General features: G+C 41.2%; 1 protein-coding gene across 1 annotated transcript in view; it reads left to right on the top strand.

Annotated features, from left to right (window-relative positions):
* The window catches only part of KNDC1 (kinase non-catalytic C-lobe domain containing 1), a 289,084-nt gene extending 269,097 nt beyond the window's left edge, over positions 1-19,987 (top strand). The window contains exon 30 of the mRNA XM_077455239.1: positions 1,506-19,987. Within this exon, the coding sequence (XP_077311365.1) occupies positions 1,506-1,737 (232 nt within the window). The 3' untranslated portion in view covers positions 1,738-19,987. The remainder of the gene's footprint in view (positions 1-1,505) is intronic.
* Positions 19,988-24,598: the final 4,611 nt, after the last annotated feature.

The raw sequence follows: 24,598 nt of genomic DNA, 5'->3' as shown, positions 1-24,598 counted from the left end.
ACACACTTTTTTTGTGAAATGGTAGGGGTACATTTTACCCCATTACCAATTCACACGGGGGCAGGATCTGGGGGTCCCCTTGTTAAAGGGGGCTTCCAGATTCCGATAAGCTCCCCTCCTGCAGACCCCCACAACCACCGGACAAGGGTTGTGGGGATGAGGCCCTTCTCCCCATCAACATGGGGACAAGGGGCTTTGGGGGGGCCGCTACCCCAAAGCACCCTCCCAATGTTGAGGGCATGTGGCCTGGTACGATTGAGGAGGGGGGGGCGCTCTCTCATCCCCCCCTTTTTCATGTAGCCTGCCAGACTGTGTGCTCGAATAAGGGTCTGGTATGGATTTTTGGGTGGACCTCACGTGTTTGTTTGTTTTTTATTTTTTATTTTTTTTTGGTTCGGGTTTCGCCTGTGGGGAAATTCCATGCCGGTTTTATCAATGAACTTTTATGTGTATTGCCGGACCGACAATTCATTATAGCCGTGAGTAGTTTTAAATGATTTTTTTTCCTTTAGAAATGTCATTTTGTTGTCAGACTGTTCGAAACACAGGAAACATGCGCCCCTTTACAGGCATACTATAGACTCCCCCCAGGTATAAAATTTAAAGTAATATTACACTTTTATTGTTTCACTTTAAGCATTATTAAAATCATTTCTCCAGAAAAAACTTCAGTTTAAAAAAAAAAAAAATTGCATTGATGCATGCCCCCTGGGGCAGAACCCAGGTCCCCAAACACTTTTTATGACAATAACTTGCATATACCTAGCACTTTCGATTTCTCCCAGAGACTTTTAAAGGGTGTTCCGCGGCTTTCGAATTTGCCGCAAACACCCCAAATTGTTCGCTGTTCAGCGAACAGCCAATGTTCGAGTCAAACTCATGTTCGACCCGAACATAAAGCCCATCCCTAATGTCTAGTAACATCCACATCAATGACAGGACCCAAGGTTTCCCAGTAGAACATTGTCCAAAGCATCGCACTGCCTTTTCCAGCTTACCATCATCCCATACTGCATCCTGGCACTTTGTCTTCCCCAGGTAAGTGATGCACACACACCTGGCCATCCACATGATGTAAAAGAAAATGTGATTCTTCAGACTGGACCACCTTCTTCCATTGCTCCGTAGTCCAGTTCTGATGCTAACATGCTAATTGTACATGCTTTTGGCTGTGGACACGGGTCAGCATGGGCACTCTGACTGGTCTGCAGCTACACAGCCCCATACACAACAAAGTGCAATGCCCATTTTTTTCTGCTTTTAACTTATCACCTTCAGGAACAACATGTTTACTTTCTGTCTAACATATCCCACTGACTTTCAAATGTCATTGTAAGGAGATAATCAACGCTATTCACTTAACCTGTCAGTGAGGATTGGACCTTGTTTATCGCACTGTTTCCATAACTTGTAATGTATATCACAGTGTTTTAGTAATATGTACTGCCTATTGCACTGCCTCTGCAATCTGTATTATAGCCCATTTTCTTTTTTTTCCCCAATAGGAATATTGCAAAAGTCATAAGCCAAGTTCATGCTTTTCAAGAAATCCCATACTCCTTTGCTTCAGATCAAGATTTTCAGTTTTACCTCCGCCAGCGCATTTTGCATTTCAGCGATGCCGATATCTCCGCCTTGGCAGCTGACAACAATGCTAATTTCCATCATGTGAACTCTGAGAAACATTCTCGTAAGATCCAGGACACGCTGCGCAGAATGAAGGCCACGTTTCAGTGAAAGCCATAGACAGCACTTTACATTTGTCTCCCTTCAAGAGAACCAAAGAGCAAGCTGTAGCTAAGGTTCTGATTGGTGGTCAGTGTTACTGGCAGAATAGCAGCACTGGTGATTGAAGGGACACAAACACTTATAAAGGGCTCATGCAGTAGAACAATATCTGTTCCCAGCCTTTGTTGCTGAGTAGATTTTGCCCCATTGCAGAGTGCAATAATTTCTAAAGCTTGCCTCGTGTGTGCAGGTGATCATGTCTGTGTGTTAGCCAAATCTTCTAGATCTCCCATTTTGTAATTCATAGCCGTCCCTTGAGAAGGAGATGGTTTGCATACGTATCATTTTTACTGCTGACCTTTATTGAATGGAAAAGTGAAATAATTTTGTAAGGGCAAAGGTACTTTTTCAGGCTGCACCTTTAACACAACCAGATGTAGATTGCTACTGCAGCAAGAGGAAAGAACGGGGCTCCTATAAGGCGAGAGGGGTGAAGATGATGCTAGGAAATGTCAGCTGAAACTTGACTGGCTGTTATGGACAGCTTGTTCAAGCAAACTGCATTCATGTGGCCAGCGCATATGAATAATGCCAGGATTATTGGTTCCTTAGACTCATTCCTGTAATAGAAGTGTAAGGAACTTTACTTCTCCGCTCCATTTTAGGGCTAAACATATCAGGTGATGTGCATCCAGTGAAGGTCCCATGTTGCCGCATTTGCTGTGCGGTTAACCGCAGTCTATTTATGGCGAAGAAGTAGAATCTCTGGAAGTACTCTAAGGGTGTGTTCATCCTTGTGTGTCTGGGAATGCATGTGTTTTATGTGCTTTTGATCATGCGTTCGTACATGCGCTTTTCATTCTGTGAGCAGTTTGTGTAACTTTATGCATGTGTTTTATGTCTGTCATTTTGCAAATGGAAAAAAAAAAAAAGACTTGTTATCTGTTGCTGTTATTACATGCACTTTGAAAAAAGCACTGCAGTGTGCGTGATACATTTTTACTTTCATTATAAAGGAGTGAAATGCATAAATATTCAGCAGGGAAGGATTTCTAAAGAATTTCTAGAATGTGAAGAATAACCCTTAACACAGATTCCTATTCAATCCCAGCTGCAGATTCCCTGTAGTAAGACGGAGTGTACAACTGGAATCATGCAAGATTGTGGTATGGCCACTCTTTAATAGGGTTCTGTTCCACCCCAAAAATGAAATGCAAGTACTGTCTCCAGTATGGGTGTTGGGAGTACTTGCCGGATGTCCATACTGAAGACAGAGCTTTGAACAGAATGGCCCTAGATCTGTGTTTCTCAACTCCTGTCCTCAGGATCCACTAACAGGTCAGGTTTGCAAAATAACTGAAATACATCACAGGTGATCGTTTGCTTCTCGGTGATTGCAGTATTCTAGTCTGCATCTCCCTAAGGCAGGGGTCTCAAAATGGCTGCCCTCCAGCTGTTTCAAAACTACAAGTCCCATCATGCCTCTGCCTGTGGGAGTCATGCTTGTAACTGTCATCCTTGAAATGCCTCGTAGGACTTGTAGTTTCGCAACAGCTGGAGGACCGCCAGTTTGAGACCCCTGCCCTAAGGTAATACTTCAGATCTGTTAGTGGGTCTTGAGGACAGGATTTGAGAACCACTGCCCTAGAGAAGCAAGCACTTGGTACTTCGTTGAATCAATGGGACCTGCGGCATCTGACAGCAAGCTGCAACCACTTTTAAGAAACGTATTGTATTCTGTATACTGTATTGTATACTGTATTCAGAAAGTGAACATAAAGATACAACGCTTATTGGACCACAAATTTATATTTGTGTATTGACTGTTCTTCAGCAAAATGCTCACAAATACCTTCCTCCTGGCTTCAGCGTCATTATTCCCAATCAGACCCTTAACCAGCTTCCTATGAATCATTGGGGTTGATTTACTAAAACTGCAAAATCTAGTGTAGCTGTTCACAGAAACCAGTCAGCTTCCAGGTTTTTTTCTTCAAAGCTTACTTGAACAAGCTGAAGTTAGAAGCTGATTGGCTGCCATGCACAGCTGCACCAGATTTAGTAAATCAACCACAATGTAATCAGAACTGGTTTAGTCTGTGCTGTAATAGTAATCAAAATACATCCACATTTCACGATAGGCATTCAATAAATTTGATCAATCAAAACGGTATAAAATATGAACAAAGCATATCCCTCTATAGTGTGTATCTGCTATCAGCATGAGTCACTTCTGACAAGTTTTCCTGACACCAAGGGAAAAATGGTGAAAGGGGAGGTACCTTCAGGTTTGCAGGCATGTGGCAGAGAATCAGAAAACTGGGCAGAATTGCAAAGCTTTTTTTTTCCCAATAGAGCATTTGACTTTGGTATATAGAAATATGGTTGCTGCAGATGACTGTGCTTTATCAGCTGCTCATTGCTGTTTGCGCTGCCTTCCTAAATAACATGTAATATTGTCGTAGACCATGTGTGATACTGGCAGCTAGCAAGATAGGGAAATCAAAGTGCAGACTGAAACTTCCCAAATTCATACTCTTGTACTAGAATAGATTTAGCATGAGCTCTATTTTTGCCAGAAGGCAGCAGTAAAAATATTTAAGAGTGATTATAAACCATCTGTGTGATCAGGAATTTAGAGTGATGAATTTAGTTAAATAATAAATATTTTGCAACTATTATAAATATATCTAAATCTTCAAAAATATGATTTAAGGACCCGGATCCAAACAGATCCCAACACAGAGTAATAGGTTGGATAGTAAAACTCCACATTGCACATTTATATTACTTTGCTGCACAGCCTATTGCATATGTTTAGCTCCACCAGACACGAAGAATGAACCAACATAACAGCTAGTAGTATCATCTATAGCGTTACTGCTAGGAAATGTGTTTATAGCATCCCCTGCAATTATACCTCCTTAGGCTAGGTTCACACTATTGCGATGCGGGAACGCCGCGAATCCGCGGCGTTTTCCCGCATCGCTCACCTCCCGCCGGCAGTTCACACTGCCCTATGCGGACGGCTGGGGGTGTCAATGTTATGTTAATGACACCCCCAGATCCGTCGGCATATCGCAGTGCGATCTGCCGACTCGCACAGGAATCGGATCGCATGGTGTGAACCCCCATGCGATCCGATTCCGTTGCGGACCCAAAAAAGGGTCCTGTGCGAGTTTGCTGCGGGACAGCTGCGAGTTCAGCCAATACTATCTGTATGGCTGAACTCGCAGTGCTACGGAGATCGGATGTGATTTGCTGTGCGAATCACATCCGGTTCTCCCCCCGCAGCGGTGTGAACCCAGCCTTAAAGTGACCCTGTCTCCAGATCATCTAGTTTAACAACAGTCTTCCCATAGGGTTCTTTGTGCATTTAATGCATTTTATGCATGTTATTTACCTGTAAAATCCTCCCTTGTCTAGACGTACAAAAGCCCTGAGACTGCTGCTAGGCATTGCCATCTTGGATGTGATGTCTGCAACCCAAGCAGACTCAAAGCTGTCACTTAGGTGACACTCTGTAGTGTTCCCCCTTTGCTCTCAAACGAGGGGAGGGTTATGATGTGCAAGTAACGGGCAAACTCGATGGACTCACTACTGGGTCTTTTTTCTGCCGTCACTTTCCTAGATTTCTAAGTAGGGTGGAAGCTGTTCTGGAGAATGGACTCTTCCAGAAGTTGTCATACTTTTCTTTTGAATAATGATTAAAAAAAAAAAAATACAGAAAAAACACTCTCCTAGAGAGCGAAAACAATAGGGAAACGAACAACCAGCAAAGGCCTCAAATGCAAAATACACAAGAAACCGTGTAAGGCAGAGATTTTTCCTTTTGGGAGCCTTCCGGTTAACAACTTTAATTTGTCACTTTCTTTTTGCAAATTAATAAAAAATAGTTTTTGTAAAGCAAAAACAATGAGCATTGAACATATTTAAAATACAACTAAAGGCAAAACTTTTTTTTGCTCTTTGTGCTCCCATTAGGGAGATTCATTCTCTCTATTTGTCCCATCATCACCAAAAGTGAAAGAAAATCCCAAATCTTGATTTTCCCCAGAAAAGTAATAGAGGGGAAATCTTCCAATAAGGAGACTTGTTCCAGTGACCTTGGTTTTCCAGTGACCTGCTGGTTTTCCAGCATATACATCTGGCAGAAGCCAGTCCCCATACACATGGCCCGATGTCATCTGACATTTGGCCCCTGTGTACTAGGCTTTGGTGTTTAGCACTTTTTTGCAACTCAGGGGCCCTTGGTTCAAATCTTGGCCAGGACACTGTCTGCAAGTGTGCATGTTCAGTCTGTATGCATTTCTTTCAACACTCCAAAACTATGCTGGTACGTTAATTGGCTTCTCTCTAAATTGTCCCTAGTATGTGTGTACAAATTGGATATGCACATATGTATCACAATCTGCACCAGTCCAAAGTCAGTGCAAATGGGAAGGGTTGAGGAAAGACCTGGCGACCTACCCCATAAAAAAAAACTCCCATAAATAATGACTCTCGGGTGTATCAGACATGGTGCCCACTGAGCTGGCTCATGGAATCTGATGTGTCTGAATGGATATAGCACAAAACTGTGAGGGTTGCTCACCTTACATCTGTACTCCAAAGTAAGAGTACCTAAGCCAATGACAAGCAAACAAAAAAAAATGCATCTTATATTTCCATGTATTGGAACATCAATTTAACTTTTAAAATATTTTAAGCAAATTTAGAACCCTTTTATACCCCCGCACGGAGGGTGGGTTTGGTATAAGCCAGTAGTACCGATTACCCAGCTCTGAGCAGCCAATCTATGCCTCTTTCTGCCACAAAACTTTGCTGTGGCTGACGAAGTCGGCATCGGGAAGTGAATTTGAGGTTCCCCGTTGCAGTCGAGAGGAATTGTTTGGGGGCTTTAGTTGCTATGTTACAAAAATAGCAGCATCAAGGGAGGCAGCTGATCTAAAATATATTTTTTTTTTGTCTAATGATCCGCTTTACTGTCCTGTGCCAGTAAGACATAAAATCCAAGAATCATTGAATTGGCTTTGTGTATGTGATGTGAATAATTGTCTTGTGAAGTTGAGTGCTACATTGAAATAATAAATCCACAAGCTCAGTTAGGCAGATATTTTTGTGGGTCTGCCAAATGTCATTTGCATTCATTTGTTCGCATATCAGCAAATGGTACACAGGACAAATGACTTCAATATGAACCGCTTGAAACTGTACCGATTTAGCAGAAGAAAATGGTTTCAAATATGAAAACAATAGCTGTTAAAGGGTCAGTCCTGACTAGCTGAAACTTTGACTGCTGATTTAGTAGTAGTAATATCCTTCATCTCTACCCTCGGGACCTGAATAAGAGCACCTTGGCATTACAGTCTGATCTTTTATATACCGTATAATGAAGTACTATGAACAAAGTCAGACTGTGGCAGGAAGGGGTAAACTTACATTTGTATATTTAGGTATTTGAAGTTCAGCTTTAAAGGATAACTTCACTTTTCGTACCTTATTTGGAAAACCTCTATGCTACAGCCTGCAGCTTCCATCCCACAGTGTTTCCAGGGAAGCTACTTTTGGTCATCACTAGAGGTGGCGCTTTTGGCATATAGGCCAAACCACAAGCCATCCATTGGAACCTTTAAAGCTTCCTATTTATTTTGCTGTCAGCCAGGACAATGTTGGCAGACAAAGTTCTGGACTGATAACCCAGTTACCCTTAAGTATTTAAATTTTCTATTTTATTAATTTATAAAGGGCCAGCATCTTGGAAGCGCTGTACAATAATGATCTTAACTTTTTTGATTATACAACTTACATTTGTAACACAAAAAAAAATAGGCCTCCTAGAAAATGAAAGGTATGATCTGATTGGAGGTTGTGTGTAACGCAATAGATTTCTTGCATAGTTTTTGTCCATGTCTGTTTTCAGGTTATTGTGTAGAATGACGTCTATGAATCTGTCCAGGTTTTTGTGTTGCTTTTATTTTCTTCCAAATTAAGGCCATGAATATTTGCCAAGGTTTTCTTTCAGCATTGAGTTTGTTGATCGTTGATTATAACCTCCGTCGGGGGACGATTATCAAACTAGTTTTTGGAGTAACTTGAAATACTAAGTCAGTACAATTAGGTCATGAATACTGTACATTGTGTCTATAAGAATGTCTTATTCTCAGCAAGCCAGTTATATTAGCTGTTTTACAAGACAGTAAACTGTTATTGCAGTAAATATCCGTCAGAAAGATAAAGTTACTGACGTATAATGCCTTGCTACCTCTAGCCTATTCTTACTTAACCCCTTTTATTGCCAACACATAGCTGGTACTGTGCCATTGTGGGCCACTAAAGCCAGCTCACACTTCCTCAGTCATGCAACCAATAGTTTCTGTGGATTTTTTAAAAGTATAATTGAACCCTGTACATTTTAAATTATCAGGGTGTACTGCAGGCAGGTTTTAAGCACTTTATATGATCAAAATGCTAATAAATACCCCTTTCAGTGGTCATGTGATTGGTACAGGACTTTGTTTTACATGCAGAATTAGGGCCATGGCTAGGGTGAATGGCAGTGGTGTCACTGTTGGTTCACCACAAGGCTCATGTGTTCCATTTCCCTGTGAAAGTTGTACACTCCTGCCCAGTCTTTCTCACACTTTTTACCCCAGTTTGAAATTATTTTCTGAACTCGAGTAATCCCAGCTAAAATGCATTAAGAAGAATGTCCATTATTTTAAGGGTCAATAAGCATAATGATCTCCTTAAAAGTTGTTTATACGAACATTGCTCCCTGACGAGTGACCTGCAGCAGATCACTTTTCAGAGGGCATTAGACAGTGGCGAGGGATTATGTTGTTTCCTCAGTTTTTACCTAACAAGTATAGTCATACTGTGGTGGTCAGACTGCCATCTTACCAGAGATCTAAAAAGATCATCTGGCGTCATATTACTGCCTTTGCTAAGTGTTGTTGGACCCCAAATAAATGTAGAGATTAAACCGCCACAGCTCAAGGAACTCCTAGCAACCTCTGGAGAAACCCTAGTTGAGAATGGCTGTTCTAGCCCCTAAAAAGCTGTCTTCCAGCTGCATACATTGCATGGGGTTGCGGGGCTTTATTCAACTGAACTTGTGCAATGGGTTGCGTTCGGCAGGCAGTGCTGCCCACTGAACATGACTGGGAGATAAATTGTACAAAATTTGTAAAAATGCACACCCCCATCCTCTGCCTTTACAGCTTAAAGGGGAGCAGTGGGATGGTGGTGTAAAATACAGCTTAACAGCCTGGTTTTACCACCCCATCCTTCTTTCCTTCCCCGACCACCTGTATAAGTATAGCCATCCAGTGGTGGTTGGAATGCCATCTTTTAAAGAGATCTCAAAAAAACATCTGATGTTATGTTACTGCCTCTGCCAAGTGGCATTGGACCCCAAATTATGTAGGCACCATAAAGTGAGAGGTTAATCAGCCACAGCCTAAGGAACCCCCTTCAACCTCTGGAGAAACCCTAGTGGAGAATGGCTGTTCTAGCGTGATGTCAAGAGAATACTACAGTAACTAATATAGTTAAAAGCAGGAGCATGCATGGTAGGCTGATAATTCTATCACAGCATTAAGTATCTTATTGTTGGCACTGTCACCCTTTCACACAAAAAAAGTCAGAATCAGCAGTTTACAAAAAATAAAAAAAAATTATTACAAAAGAATGTCACTTGGCTAGCAAAAACTAAGTCAGCAACTAGAAGTACTGTAGCTGCCAACCTTTAAAAAAAACACTTGCCAGCCCCTAATGTCCAGAGATGTCTTCCTAGCACTCATGAAGCTTAGGGCTGTCTTCCTTGCAGCGAAAGTGATTGCAGCATTTTTCTTCTATGCCGCCATCTTGGATTAGGGAGCTGGCTGTCACTGTTTGATCACAGGTGGCTGTGGTGCTGAGGGTTACATCATATTCAGAAGGAAAGGAAAAGTGGGAGCTAGTACTATGAATAAAGGTACTATCCTTAAAAACGGGAGCTATCTATAAAAACAACATTTTGGGGTTTACATACAACATTTAATAGCACATTGCAGAGAGCAGCAGTGCGCAAAAAAATAAAACTAAAACAATAAAACTAAAACAGTAATCAATTAATTCACCTAAATTGAAGTTGAATAACTATTTCTGGTTGGTTGCCCTGGTTATTGCACTATGTACACAGCAATGTTCTTTTGTTAATTTCTTCTAATATCCCCATCCTATGTATTCAGCTGTTAAAATAACTGGAGTAAAGAAGTACATATTCATATTTAGAGAATTAAAAATGTACTTTGTATTTTTCTAACAAAAGATAACTGGTAGTTTTAAATGTTGATTTATGGCCAGTTACCCAAACACCTGTAGTAGAGCTAATATAGATTCGTAGCCCAGTGCAGGAATTATGATGCAAGTCTAGTTCTTGTATGTATTCCCAACATAGGGCCTTAAATCTTTTTAGGTAAAGACGCTCTACCCTTTTCTACAACCAGATCCTTATATTTCATAGCCTATTTATTTAAAGCGTCAAAATATATACTATATAAATATATAATCATGTACAGAAAATAAAATATATTCATATTCATTTAGTGTGATTTATAGCATTTTATTATATGCACCAAAAAAAAAAGGAACAGCAAAAACAATGAGATGTTATCTTTTCTATAGGGTCCTCTAGCCAAAATATAATGCCATAAAAAGTTATTGATTATACTACTAGTTTAGTTTGTATTGTATATAGCTTGTAAGGATGTTGTGTACCGCTTTGATGTCATTGTTGCTGGTGTTTTTGTTTTTTCTTTAAATGTTTTCTAGCTTTATTAGCAAAACAAGAGTAGCATATCAAACACTAGCCTATCCAAATGCAACTATTTGTAAAGACCAGTGCTGACCAGCCTATAGTCTGCAGGCCAAAAGTTATAATTGTATGTCTTTTTAAAGGTCCTCTGAATTCTAGTCTTTATGATGTAATTGATTACAAACCTGAATTTCTAAAATATGTGTAGCTTAGTTTTCAGGAATAATTTCACCTGAAAATGTAATGTTGTGTGGGATCTGATGTGTAAAATCACTCTCTGCTTTTATTTACCTTGATGGCTTCTGCATGAGGATCATCTACCAGTTTACTCATACAGAGTGATGTAGTCAAAACCTACCTTGTGAGAAACCCGGTTTGTCTTGGATTCTTGTTTTTGGGGCGCAGTCCAGCAGTGGATATGGATCTATAGGTTGGACCAGGTACCCTGTGCTACGTTCTGTATAGCTTCATCACTACTTTGTTTCGATTATGCTCAGGGGGTTGCTTTGAGGTGGTCTACAGCTACAAAGACTTATGTTAAACTTGTTTTTAACGTTTTCAGTTGTGCATAACCACGTGTGCATTTCCACAATTTTCATTCAGAGGGGAGTGTAGTGTTTATAAGATTTTTCTGTTACAAAATCTCTTGCACATGGAAGTGGTCTATGCATGATTTATATCAGTCTAAGGGTTATTCCTAGGATCTAGCGATTTATTTGGGGCACTTGGCTATTATATTTGGACCATCAGTATGTGATCAGAAGTCTCCATACACATTCGATTGACGGCACCCAATCTGTCCGTGGGAAACAGTCTATGGATTCTTTGCAGCTTCTCCAGACTTCCACTGGCTGAATTTTTCGTATAATCACTGATATTATCATAGCGGGTTTCATGTGTAAAGGTGCAATGAGGCAAATTATTCACATGTGCAGTGTGGTCTAATGCATTAAAATGGTGCTTATCTGCAGGTTGTGGTGCTCTGGAACACACATGCATTAATGTGCCACTAATGTGCCATTCAAAATCAATAACACATCACACCTTGGAGCATACCTAAAGCCTGGTACACACTATTGTTTTTTCTTATTCATTCAACTCAGTGGATTAACCGAAAAAAAAATGTCAGCGCTCGGTCGGAGCCCATGTACTAACTATGTGAAGTTAGTGCAACAAACTCCCCCGCTGAGCTGTTGTGTTCTGACAGAGGGATGCCCCCCCCGCCAGAACACTCTGATCAACGCTCTCTGCCATTGGCTGAGAGCGCTAATTGGGAGTCGGTCCGCCTGTTGGGTTTCAAGCATGCACCTCTGACAGAAGCCGGCCGAACTGACATACACATGGGCCGAATGTCAGTTCTTTTTTGAACCGGCCAATGTCTCCTAACATTTGGCCCATGTGTACCAGGCTTTACTGTGCTTTGTAGTAACAAAACCGTAAATTGCGCATAACCGCATTGCAAAGATTTGAATGCATGAAGTGATCGTCACCAGATGTGGTAGTTAATGATATGTTCGGATTACAATTGCATGTCTCTGGACACAATGGGATTGATGCTTCAAAAAGAGTTTTCCAGAATGACCATTATTGGTTCCCAGACTAATGCATGCCAAAAGTCATTGCATTTCTATATCAAAACCTGCTGCCTCCCTCCCAACACCTATAAACATACAACCTTGGGCAGTCATATCTGGCAGGTATCTTCAGAATGCAGTAAGATTGCTTTAAAACCCTGGGGTCTTGTTAGACCTTCGCAAAGGGTAGCGGTTTCCTCGAAGTGCATGTGGTCTGATTTTACGCATCAAATCCCACTAAACTTTAGTGTTTTCAATATCAAATGTATTGTAATGTTATAGGGAAATGGTTTATACTTTAATCGGCATGTTGTGAAATGTTATATTTCGAACACAACTATTTGCACTCTGGTTAATATGTTTGCTATGGACTTGAATGGTGCTTAAAATATATGCAAATTGACTGCTAAACTGATTTTAAAATGTAGCAATATTTTGTAAGTATGCATCCTATTTTGCAATTGTGAACAGTAGCATTTTCTGTGATGGAGTGAGCATTGTATAATTAGATTGTCTAAATGGCTTTTTATTGTGTAGAGAATGTGACCTGGCCATGCCTTCTATACGACTGTTACCACTATGGTCACCGGCTGTCACCAGCATTTATGTATGTAAGCCTGGGTAGGATTTGTGACTGTAAAGATGATTTTAGACTTGGCCAGACCAATAATCTTGATCATTAAAAATAAAAAAGGATCATAGGTAAAATAAAATTGTTGCCGATAGCAGCAAACAAGCAGCAGATTTATCCAATCCTCCCATATATTTAATGGATAGAATAAAATGGCGCACTTTCCTGCAGAAAAGAGCTTTATCATTTACTTTAAAGTGAGGGCAAGAACAAAGCAACTGGTTCACTTTAATGCCCCCCTTCTCATCTGCATCTAATCCTTTATCCTTCACTGTCCTGTCACTCTTCCAGCTTCCATGAGCAGTAAAAACCACCCTGTGTAAGACACGAGTCATTAAATACACGGGGCTATGAACTTTCCACATATAACAGAGCTTGTGATTGGCCCATTGCTGTCAGATTCTGCTAAATGCTTTGAAGCACTGGGTATTTTCTGCGCTCGCGAGAACTATATGGAACAGGAGGAACACCGAGTTATCCTTTGCTGGTGGTAGGGGGGGTGTTAAAGAAAACCTGTTTCCTTGACATTAGCAAAGCAGTTTTGCTTTAAATGCAACCTGTCGAGGCAGAAGTATGGAAGATAAAACTGTTTTTGATGTTTTCGTCTGTGCGAGCTCTGGGCCTGCCATGTTTGTTCTTCAGCATGTAATCTCCAACACAGCACAAGTGTACAGGTTGGGAATTCGAACTTCACTGGCTGCATACTTTTTCCCTGACTTAATAAGTGATGAAGCAATTATGAAGAAGACCTATTTAAGCCCTGCACCTTCAGAAACAAGTCCGCAAAGGTAGCACCTATATCTCTGCCTGAGCAGGTTTACTTTAAATGGTTCCCTCTTCATTGTGTTTGGGTTTTCCCTGCCAATGGTTGGTGGATAGCTTAATACATCATAATCGTGCCCACTTAGAGGCCTACCTCATCCTACTTAGACAACAACTGTAAAAGTGCTTACTATCAAAACCGTAGTTACTGTTTTTTTCAGTGCACATGGGCCAGCCATTTACCCATCACAGTAAACCTCCATAGTTTAAAAATATTTCATTTTCATTAGAAGGTTTGACTGCAGGTAACAGGAGGCAGATCAGTTCCTGCTATCTAATGGATCTTATATCCCCATTTCATTTACAACAAATATATTAATTTCTTAAATTTCATTGGCAATGGCTTTAAATAATGTAAGGTCAGGTGCATTCAGCTTGGTTACTAAATGTCCAAGTAAAAGTCTTGTTTGCCCACAGACATAGGTGGGTCATGTGAATAGCTGCCCAAACTCGGTCTCTAGATTCTGTAGGCACCTCCTTTCGGTGCAGGAGCCAACTGGAAGCATATAGCTACTACAAGGCTTCTCAGTTAAAGTGAATGTAAAGCTTCAATTATTAAAAAAAAAAAATTCATACCTCCGCTGTGCAGTTCATTTTGCAGAGAGTGGTCCCAAACTCCGACTTCTGGGTTCCCTCTGCGGCTTTTGCAGCTCCTCTCCACATCTGATAACCCCCTACGAGAAGCGCTCTCCTGGGGGGGTTACCTTGCAAGCACGCTCCCGAGTCCATCATTCAGCGTCCATAGTCACTGAATGTATGACTCGGCTCGGCGCCTGCGTCGTTGGATTTGACAGCAACAGGAGCCAATGGCTGCACTTCTATCAATCTATCCAATCAAGTGCCGCAAACCCTGAGCAGAGGGACAAGGCATCCTCGCTGTGGGAAATTCCAGGGCTCAGATAAGTAAAAGGGGAGGCTGGGGGGGCGTTCACTGCCGGGTGTTTTTTCACCTTGATGCATTAAGGTGAATAAACACGAGGGTTTACAACCCCTTTTAAGGGCTATGTCATTATGCTGCCCAAATTTCCTAAAACCCCATTGATTACCCCCAATAAATTCTAACTTGTATTGGAAGAACATGAGCTTGAAAATGTTTGTTTGTTTTGGACAACAAAAGCTGCCTCCAAACATTAAGCTGACCATACACTGTTTCATTGGAAAGCGGGCATTTTTTAAACATTTTTACGATTATATAATTGTTAATGGGGACAATTCAATGATCATTTACAACTATAGTGGCTATAAAAATCTAAAGAAAATGTCAGGAATTAGAACTATCCTTGCCTTTCTTGTAGCAACCATTTATTCATTTTATATATGGTATGTCCTAGGGTCATAGGCATAAACATTGTCATTTTCATGAATCTAGAAAAGGAATGTTAAAATTTGAACCATTGGCTTGACAAAAAACAATTTATGGGCTTTCTAATGAAATTTGAGTTAAGTGGTAATATCACATGCTCTGATGAACAATTTTTCAGAATCTATGTATGAACTTTTGAATACAATTATACTCGCGTATTGCTAGTCAGCCAGAAAAATTTACCCCAGCCAATCATCATTGCCTCAGCAGCCAGAGCTAGGAAGTGTCGGGGTTACAGAGAAGCCTACAAACATGTAGATGTTCCAGATGGACCATGCAAATATTGTCCAATGTCTGTAGGCATTTGAACCTTTTTCTTTCCTCCTCTTTTTCAACAGGACTCACTTACAAGACTTTTGGAAATAAGTGTAGCCAATCACACCTTTTTTTATGTTTGTTCCTCAAATACCAAATCTTTTAAATCGGATTGCTAAGGGCAACACATTTTTAATTTACTTATCGGTCACCACTATTGTCTCACTCTGAACCCTGACCCATGTAACATTCACAATCAAGATAAAGCATGTTTCTTAGTAAACTGGCACTGAAGCTGGTATAAACTAGTTATTTGCTCGAGATCCGCATGAAATGATGCCTGTTTTATTATCAATGATGTATTTTGCTACCAGAGAGTTTTGCAAGCTGTTGGTGAGTCTCCTGTAAATCAAAAGATGAGATTAAAAAAGCTGCTATCAGCACTTGATTTTGTAGTTGTAGGTCCAGTCTGCATTTGCACTAAAAACTGAGGGTTTATGTAGTTATGAACCACTTGGGCAATGCTTATGATCTTCTTTTGTTTTATTTGTAGTGTATGTTTTATATGATGGCTGTAATGTAATTAGTCGTTTGGCCATATGAAATAAGGCAATGCAAAGAGTAACAATGATGGGGATAATGCCTTAACCCAACTCCACATGTCACAAATTATCAACTGCATTATGGTAAAATGTTATTGGCTGCTGTGGGTTACTGCACTGTGTACATCTTAATTGCTTGTTGGACTGATGTAGTAAACAAGCTGTACTTATGCTGTACATCCCCTTTTCTTGAAAGGTCTGTCCATCCAGTGCTGATATTTTGGTTAAGGATAAATGCCGGCTGAATTCTGCACTGGCTTCTGATAAATATTGGCCACTCCTGTGATAAAAAAAATATATCAAATATACTACCTCTTCCTCTAAAGATACGGCATGCAAATCTTATTGGTGCACAGGAGGAATCTCAATCCTCCTACTGCAATCTCACGTTAAATTGAAATTGCAGCTAGGCATGCATAGCAGGTGCCTAAAAGTGCCTACGCACATGGTCACACCTTGTAGAGCTCCCTGAGGTCTCTAATATGTAGACAGTGAAGTCAAGTTCATGAAGCTGCACTTTGCCCCGCCCCCAAGCCTTATTATTGGTCCATACTTGGTGAACTTTGTTAAAGTGGTAGTAAACTCCCATGCATAATTTGTACTTATAGGTAATACTATAATAAGCCTTACCTACCGTGCACCGTTTAGGAGATATTTACTGTACATGCTGTCGGATATGTCACTGGGACATGCTGTCTGAAGGAATGGCCACCCAGGCCAGTCTTTCAGATTCCTGTGCCGTAAACGGCAGTGCGCATGTGCAGGAGTGACGTCAGACGCCAGCCACTCGGCGAACCCGGAAGGAAGACAGGTGGAGATGGAAGCCTTGTCAGCAGTGGCAGCTCTCCGCTGGAAGGGCTTCGTTCTAAGGTAAATTTCACATAATGTGCTAGTATGCAATGCAGGTTTAAAAATTTTTTTTTTAAAACACACAGCCGTTAACTATCGCTTTAACTTCACTAACCAATAATGAGATGTGGGTAACAAATTAATTTTATCTGGAGATGCTTTTTACTTAAAGTCCACATTCTAGACCGTGCCTTATGTTTACACTCATATTTAGGGTGTAACCTAAGGCATGGATCCATATACCAACCCTTCAACCCAAACATGATCCATCCCCCCTCTCTCTTACCTGAATTGCAGAGTGCTATTTATGTCCAAAAGCTGTCATTCAAGTTTGAGGTTGTTTCCATTAAATTGCTACAGATGTCCAATCTGTCACCACGGCAGAGGGACTGTGCAGAGTACACAGCTATCCCGCCTCCCTCTTCCTCCTATAGTCCTGTCGTCCTTCCACCAGCCCACAGCAGGTCCGTAATTACAGACCAGATCCAAGGTTGGGGGAAGACATTGAAGGAGCCTGTGACGCACTCGTTGCAGGTACAAAACTGTGAGCTTCAGGGCAAAACATTATTAAAGGAGTTCTAAAGGCAGAAGGTTATTTTTATCTTTATGCATTAAGATAAAAAACCTTCTGTGTGTAGCAGCACCCCCCTAATTGCCTACCTGAGCTCCTTCTCTCTCCAGCAATGTCAACGATCCTCTCAGCCACCCAGTACACTCCTCCTGTTTGGCTGAGACAGAGCAGTGGCGCTATTGGCTCCCATGGCTGTCAATCAAAGTCAGTCAGCCAATCAGGGGAGAGAGGGGGCATGGCCAGGCCAGGGCTCCAGGTCTGAATGGACACGCAGAGCTGTGACTCGGCTTGGGTGACAACCTGTAGCAAGCTGCTGACTGAGGGGAACTCAAAGGAGTGAGGAGCCAGGAGCAGCAAAGAAGCACCCAACTGCACAGAGGAGGTAAGTATAACATGTTTGTTATAAAAAAAAAAGAAAAGGCGAGCCTTTAAAATCACTTTAAATGTCTAGTCGTAACAGGATCAATATTGCTGCATTTACAATTTTTTGGGGAAAAGGTGGACTTTTTTTTTTTTTTTTTACCACTCCCCAGGCGTTGGCATTCTTGCGGTGGTCCGCAGTGTATGTGGCCAATGACTATACATGAAGGTATCTTCAGGTGCCTGGTATACATGTCTGATTGAAGTTAAGGAAACTAAAAGTGATCACAAGTAATGGCGCTACGGCAGGTGGGCGGAATGAGAAATCCTATCCTGTAGCAAACTATGCTTTGGGTAGACTGACCTTTTGGGTTTTGCTTAGCATTTCTTGGTGTCATTGGTGCCTTAGGCTTGTGCTATATTTAAATACTAGCTGAGCACAGTTCACTCTCCAGTTTTTGGTATATTAAACTACAACGGGAAGTTAGTCAAGTAAGCCAACGGTCCTCAGTCCTCAAGTACCCCCAATTGGCCATATTTTGGGAACTTCCCTTAGATAAAATAGCTCTTATCAATACCATGTCATTGATATTGGTTTAAAGCAGCTGTTAGAGAATTACGATTTTTTTTTTTTTTTTTTAACTAAATACTACCCATGTATCGCCAAGTTAAAACTCAGTGGCTACAGATAAGTTGTTTTAGGCTGGTTTCACACATATGCAAATTGGATGCGGGTTTCACTGCATCCAATTCCCATGACAGGTGAGTGTGAACAGCTCTCAATAAATTTGGTTCATACAGGTCCTGGGGTGGCCACAGTCCGCATTCTAAAAGGGCCTGTGCATCTTTGGGTGCGATTCAAGTGTGAATTCAGGCAAAAATTCAGACTTGAATCACACCTGAACCGATGCACAGGGGCGTACCGGACCCCAGGCACAAATCCGTGGCCACACATATGTGAACAAAGGCTATTTTTAATGCATTAAGCCCTCGTTCACATTGAACATCGCTTTGAAATCGCGTGTCTTCATCTGCTGTGGCACTATTTCAAAGCAGCATGTTCATGCGACTTTGGGTGTGACTTGAAAGACAGCTGTGCTGCTTCATGCAAAGATGTCTATTGAAGTCACACCCAAAATCTGCAAAAATAGTGCAGGAACTACTTTTACAATTCGATGCAGCGCTGAAAAGACGACGCCGAACCCATTGGAATGGTGCCATTCCCGGCAATAGGCTGTGACTTGTCATGCGATTTGACATGTCAAAATGCATGACAAATCGCTTCAAAGTGAATGAGGGCTTAATACCAGTTATCTGATGTCTGATTTTAACAGGCATAAACAGTAATGGATCTATTTGTAGATAAAAGTGGATGATTCAGGAACCTGTATTGGTTGGAGCAAAATATCAGCTAGGATGACATTTCTTTTTTTTAATCGCTTATTGTTTCATATACAGTAGGTGTAGGGATAAGCATGCTGTATATCAGGGGTCTCCAAACCTTCTAAACAAAGGGCCAGTTTACTGTGCTTCAAACTTTAGGGGAGCGGCTGTGGCCATTGGGAGTAGAAAAAGTACAATGCCCCATTTTTGGTGTCAGTGGGAGGAATTGTGCCCCATCGTTGGTGTCATTGGGCACCATTGTTGGTGTCCTTGCGAGAAATTGTGCTCCATCATTGGTATTATTAGGAGGAATTGGGCCCCATCATTGGTGTCATTGGGAGAAATTGTGTCCCATCGTTGATGTCAGTGGCCCCAAGGGCCAGATCAAGCAAAAGGCTGCAAGTTTGGAGACCACTGCTATATATGATGGACATGTTTAATCGGAAATCTGGGACCAAAAACATATTCTGAAATGACTTTGATCCATTCTTCTGACCACCAGCTAGTCTTCAGAGAAGGCGGCTATGGTTCCTGGTATTCTTGTTTACAGCAGCTAGTTAAAGCTTTTTTTTTTTATCATTCTTCCATGTGGCATTTATGACAGCGAAGGAGCAACAAGAACTGTCCTTTACTGTGACGGGTGAGATCCAGTGTATAGTGATCGTGAGCTGTGCTTGGCTACTGTACTCGGCTCAAACTAAGGGTGCCATTGACACTGCACAGCATTTTCTATATGCAGCGTTACTCTCTTGTCTATATGTCTCTATATGTATAATCATTTTGCTCAGTATTATATGTTACAGAAAAATGAATATGTTTCCCGAATGGATGTTTTTGTTATAACTGTTTTCCTTCTATAATGCTAATTTGTTGCTTTCTGTATATGTATTTGTAAAATAAATATGCACCGCCAAATTGATGTAAGAAAATTTGTGTTTGTATTATGACTTTTTTAACCACCCTAAAACCAGCATGTTAAGTAAAAAAAAAAAAGCCAAAAAATGTGAAAAACTATGTCCCTTACTCTCTGTTATAAAACTTTGTCAAACATATTTGGTTTATTTATTTATTTTTTTAACACGCTTTGGTTTGTTTACATTTTCCTCTCCTGCAAGAAGAGTAATATGCAATGTATCTTTCTCTCCAATCAGAAGAGGAAATAAACACAGGGGCAGGCTAACTGCGACTAATCACTGTGATGGCCAATCAGAAGTTATGGTGATCAGATGACTTGGAATAGAGTCCCTTAGTCCTCGGTGAGAGCCTGGTAACTGCTTGGAGCATGCTGGGAAACATGCTCCCAGCACAAAGGGAGAAAAACATATATGCAGCCCCATGGGAAAAAAAAGCCCACTTTCGTGAGGCCACATATATATATGTGGTTGGCGGGAATGGATTAAGATTGCAATACCAATAAGGTTCCAACAGTATTTTTAACTACTTTCTGCCCATAAGACGTCCTTGAGTTTCAATAGTTAAACCGGGATGATGCCTGCACCTACAGGCATCATCCCACTATGGGAGTTTTCAGCTGGCAATTTCTTTCTATCAGAAGTGATCATTTCTGCAGGTGGCGGAAGGGGGTCCCACCCCCCTCCCGCTGTCGCCTTTTTGCAGATCCAACGCAGCTGGCGGCAATTGCCTCACTGAACAGAGGGAGAGGAACTGATGTTGTTCCCATCTCTGTAACCCCGGAAACTAGTATTTCGTCACTTCCAGGTTCCGCCTCTTTGGCCAGGAAAGCAGCCGATCAGAGCGATCTGTGTCTGATCAGCTGCATGGGAGGCCGGAGGAGAGATTTGAGGTCTAATAGACCCCAATTCTCATGAGGTGCCAAGACCCCATGAGGTGCCATGTTGAACTTCCATTGACCAGTATGAGAGTGAGAACAATAACACCAATCTGAACAAAATATTACAGCGCACACATACAAAAATTACATTTTCTCCCGCAAGGCTATTTAAAACACCTGAACGTTTTCTAAAATATGGGGATTTGGTCACACCATATGGCTATATGATGCTTAAGCCCACTTATTGCGTCAAAGTACCCCATTATCAGTGGGTCCTGCGCTATTCATAGAATGAAAGATCTTGCTTCTCTGAACCATTCCGAATATTGCATTCGATATTGCATGCTAGCAGTTTTTACCCCAAAGCATTGATTTCATCCATCCCATATAGACAATATCTGCACACCAGAAGGAATTGTTTAGATGATGCTGTATTAAAAATGGAAGAAGATTTACTCAAAGAAAGGCTCTTGGCATGAGGCTACTCTACAACTTGCCTCATAAAGGCCTTTAAAAGAGCATGTATGAAAACACATGACCTGCTCTATAACCCATCGTCAAGAAAGGATTAAAACCAATCCAATTCGTATCATTTCACAATTTTCCAGTCAACATAAAGGCATCCGGCAAATTGTTGAAAAATACTGGCATGTACTGACAATAGACCCCACAATTGGTCCATTTGCACCTGAAGCCCCTGCATTTACTTTCAGACATGCAAAATCTCTCAAAGACAAATTGATCTCAAGCAAATTTAAAGGGGGAAGTGCAAACGTCTAGAGACCTTTAGATGCGGAGGTTGTAATTACTGCCAATTTATGAACACATCTAAGAACATTAGGCTGCCCAGTGGGGAAAAATGCAAGTCCAAACACTATGCTAACTGCCGAACAATCGGTGTGGTCTACCTTTTCGTGTGTGACTGCATGCTTTTATCGCCATATTGCTTCGATGAGGACTTGCAACCCAGGCCGTCCTCTAGGAATACATGTGACTGCAATCCATGATGGTGTTTTCCCAAGAATATCCTTTATAATCCTGGATCGTATACATCCTGGTATACGAGGATGTATTTGGAATAAAACTCTTCTACAGCACAAACAAATGAATGCTACAAATCCCTCCCCGGGCTGAATGAGTCCATATCCTTTAGACCCTTTCTAGAGGGTTTCACATCAGGAGGACCCAAAATTTAATCAGCTCAAATTGAGATAAATACGAATAACGATATTTGAGAAATAACACTTCAATTTTGGTATCTTTGTTTCCAATCAAATTTCTTCTATGTGTCGCTCTAATGACAAATGTGCAATCCCTTTCTTTTTAATTTTTCTTTCTCCTTTCCCATCCCCATCGGCTGTTGTTATTGGGCACCTGTGACTGAATTTAACTTTGGTTGCCATGGCACCTCTATGTGCTGACGTGGGCTCCTGTCACCGCTACGATACATCCAGTTCCTCCCACCGGACCGATGACATCGGGACACCGTCACGCTGGCGTCCTCTTTACCTGCCCGCCACCCTTCAGTTAAAAAAAAATAATTGCAGGAGCAGGAAGAAAATAGTTGGCAGTAAGTAAAGTAGCTGCATCCGATCAGATGTAGCTGCTGTTCAGATATTTTGACAGCAGGTGGGTCTGACTGTCAAAAATACAATAGAAGCAGTGGGTGACTCATCCATCTGCGCTGAATCTGTTAGACCGCTGGCTCAGAAGAAAATAAATATATATGTATAAATCCACTTTTAGTTTAAACCAAAGAGTGCAAGACCTTTTTTAAATTGACAAATACGGCTGAAATGCAGATGTCAAATACCCCTGGACAAAAGCCTGGGTAGATTCCAATGACCCAGTACTGGCTAACTATATCACATCATTTTTTTACTCCTACAGATTAGTGCACAGGTTTGTATTGCACAAATAGGTAAATTTTTGTAGACATCCTCGATGCAAGCTTTATCTCAGGGGCACAGTAGCAGTACGTTAAGAAAATTCAAACTCTCCCCCAAGCTGGCCATGGGCTCTGAAGGACAGTCAGATCACATTCAGGCATCAGTGGACAGAGATGAAACATGCATAATCTGGACCCCTGATGTGTTGGCTTATCATGGGGCAAACAATAAAGTTTGTGATACAAGTAAAGATTTTCATATCAACACCAAACTATGTTAATGGAGGAATCTCCTGCTCCGGCTATTGTATTCTTACAGCCAGCCCTTGTGGCTGTCGTAATACCCAAACAGTGACTGCAGCTGATTGACTGCAGTCACTGTTCGGCCAACTCTTTTCAGCCCAGCTCTTTTGATTTCTGATTGTTGAGCCAGATGGTGTCAGCAGGGCCATCCATAGTTCAAATTTTAATCAACTCACAAAAATTACCTAAAATGTATGTATGTATGGCCAACTTAAGCATCGGGCTAAGTTTTCTATAATCTTCCCTTTCATTATTCCACCATATGAGCCCTGATCTACATGTGGTTCCTAAACTTAGACGGTAACAGCTTAAAAAGATTGGGAGGGGGGGACGGCCGGCTGCAGAGCTAGATGGATGTGTGAGAGCTGAGCTCCTCTCCTTAAAAACAGCAGCTAATAGCGACTTTTCACCCCAAAATTGAGCAATCTGCACACCACAGCATCAATGACCATGGCCAGGAAAAGAAGATACCTCAGGAAGCCCCAGAAACTGACGGATTTTGTTTCATGGCAGACATATGGAGATCTATTGCAATACACTCTCCACAAAAGAAGAAGCCTCATTACAATTACCAAAGCCCTCAGGAATCATAAGATCAACTACAGATGGGGCTTCCCCACAAAAATCACGATTACCAAAGAGGGTCATACCTCCACCATAGACTCCCTGGAAAAAGGTCTGTCCCTGCTCAAAGAATGGGAGATACTTACAGAGCCTGTCAGCAGGCCTGACTCCCCTATGAGCATTCCCCATGCAGATCCTGGATGGCAAAAGGTTAACACCTTCAAAGAGACTTCATCAGCACAGCCAGGCTGGAAAGATGCCTGCACGTCCAAAGTGAGTACAACAAATCTCTGGTCTGCACTAGCACTTAACAATACAATCTATACCAGCTCTGACCACTTGAGGGAACTCTCCACACACAAAAGAACTTACATGAACACAGAATGTCAAACATCTACAACTACTTTGTCCACATGGGGGTGACATTTCTTTCTATAAATACCAAAGGACTTAATCACCCTGTCAAGCATAAGTCATTATGGAAGGAAGCTCAACAATTCAAAAGCGATGTCCTATGTGTTCAGGAAACGTATTTTAACCACTTAAGCCTCGGACCAATTTGCAACCAAAGGACCAGGCCCCTTTTTGCGATTTGGCATTGCGTCGCTTTAACTGACAATTGCGCAGTCATGCAACATGGCTCCCAAACAAAATTGCGTCCTTTTTTGCACACAAATAGAGCTTTCTTTTGGCGGTATTTGATCACCTCTGCGGTTTTTATTTTTTGCACTATAAACAAAAATAGAGCGACAATTTTGAAAAAAAATTCAATATTTTTTACTTTTTGCTGTAATAAATATCCCCCAAAAATATATAAAAAAACATACTTTTTCCTCAGTTTAGGCCGATAGGTATTCTACTACATATTTTTGGTAAAAAAAAATCACAATTAGTGATTATTGATTGGTTTGCGCAAAAGCTATAGCGTTTACAAAATAGGGGATATTTTTATAGCATTTTTATTAATATTTTTTTTTTTACTAGTAATGGCGACGATCAGCGATTTTTTATTGTGACTGCTACATTAAGGTGGACACATCAGACATTTTTGACACATTTTTTGGGACCATTGTCATTTATACAGCAATCACTGCTATTTAAATGCATGGATTCCTG

Source organism: Lithobates pipiens, unplaced genomic scaffold, assembly GCF_037356315.1.
Source record: "Lithobates pipiens isolate NorthernLeopardFrog02 unplaced genomic scaffold, aLitPip1_a1.2 Scaffold_25, whole genome shotgun sequence".
Lineage (NCBI taxonomy): Eukaryota > Metazoa > Chordata > Amphibia > Anura > Ranidae > Lithobates > Lithobates pipiens.
This window is presented reverse-complemented; position numbering and strand designations above follow the sequence as displayed.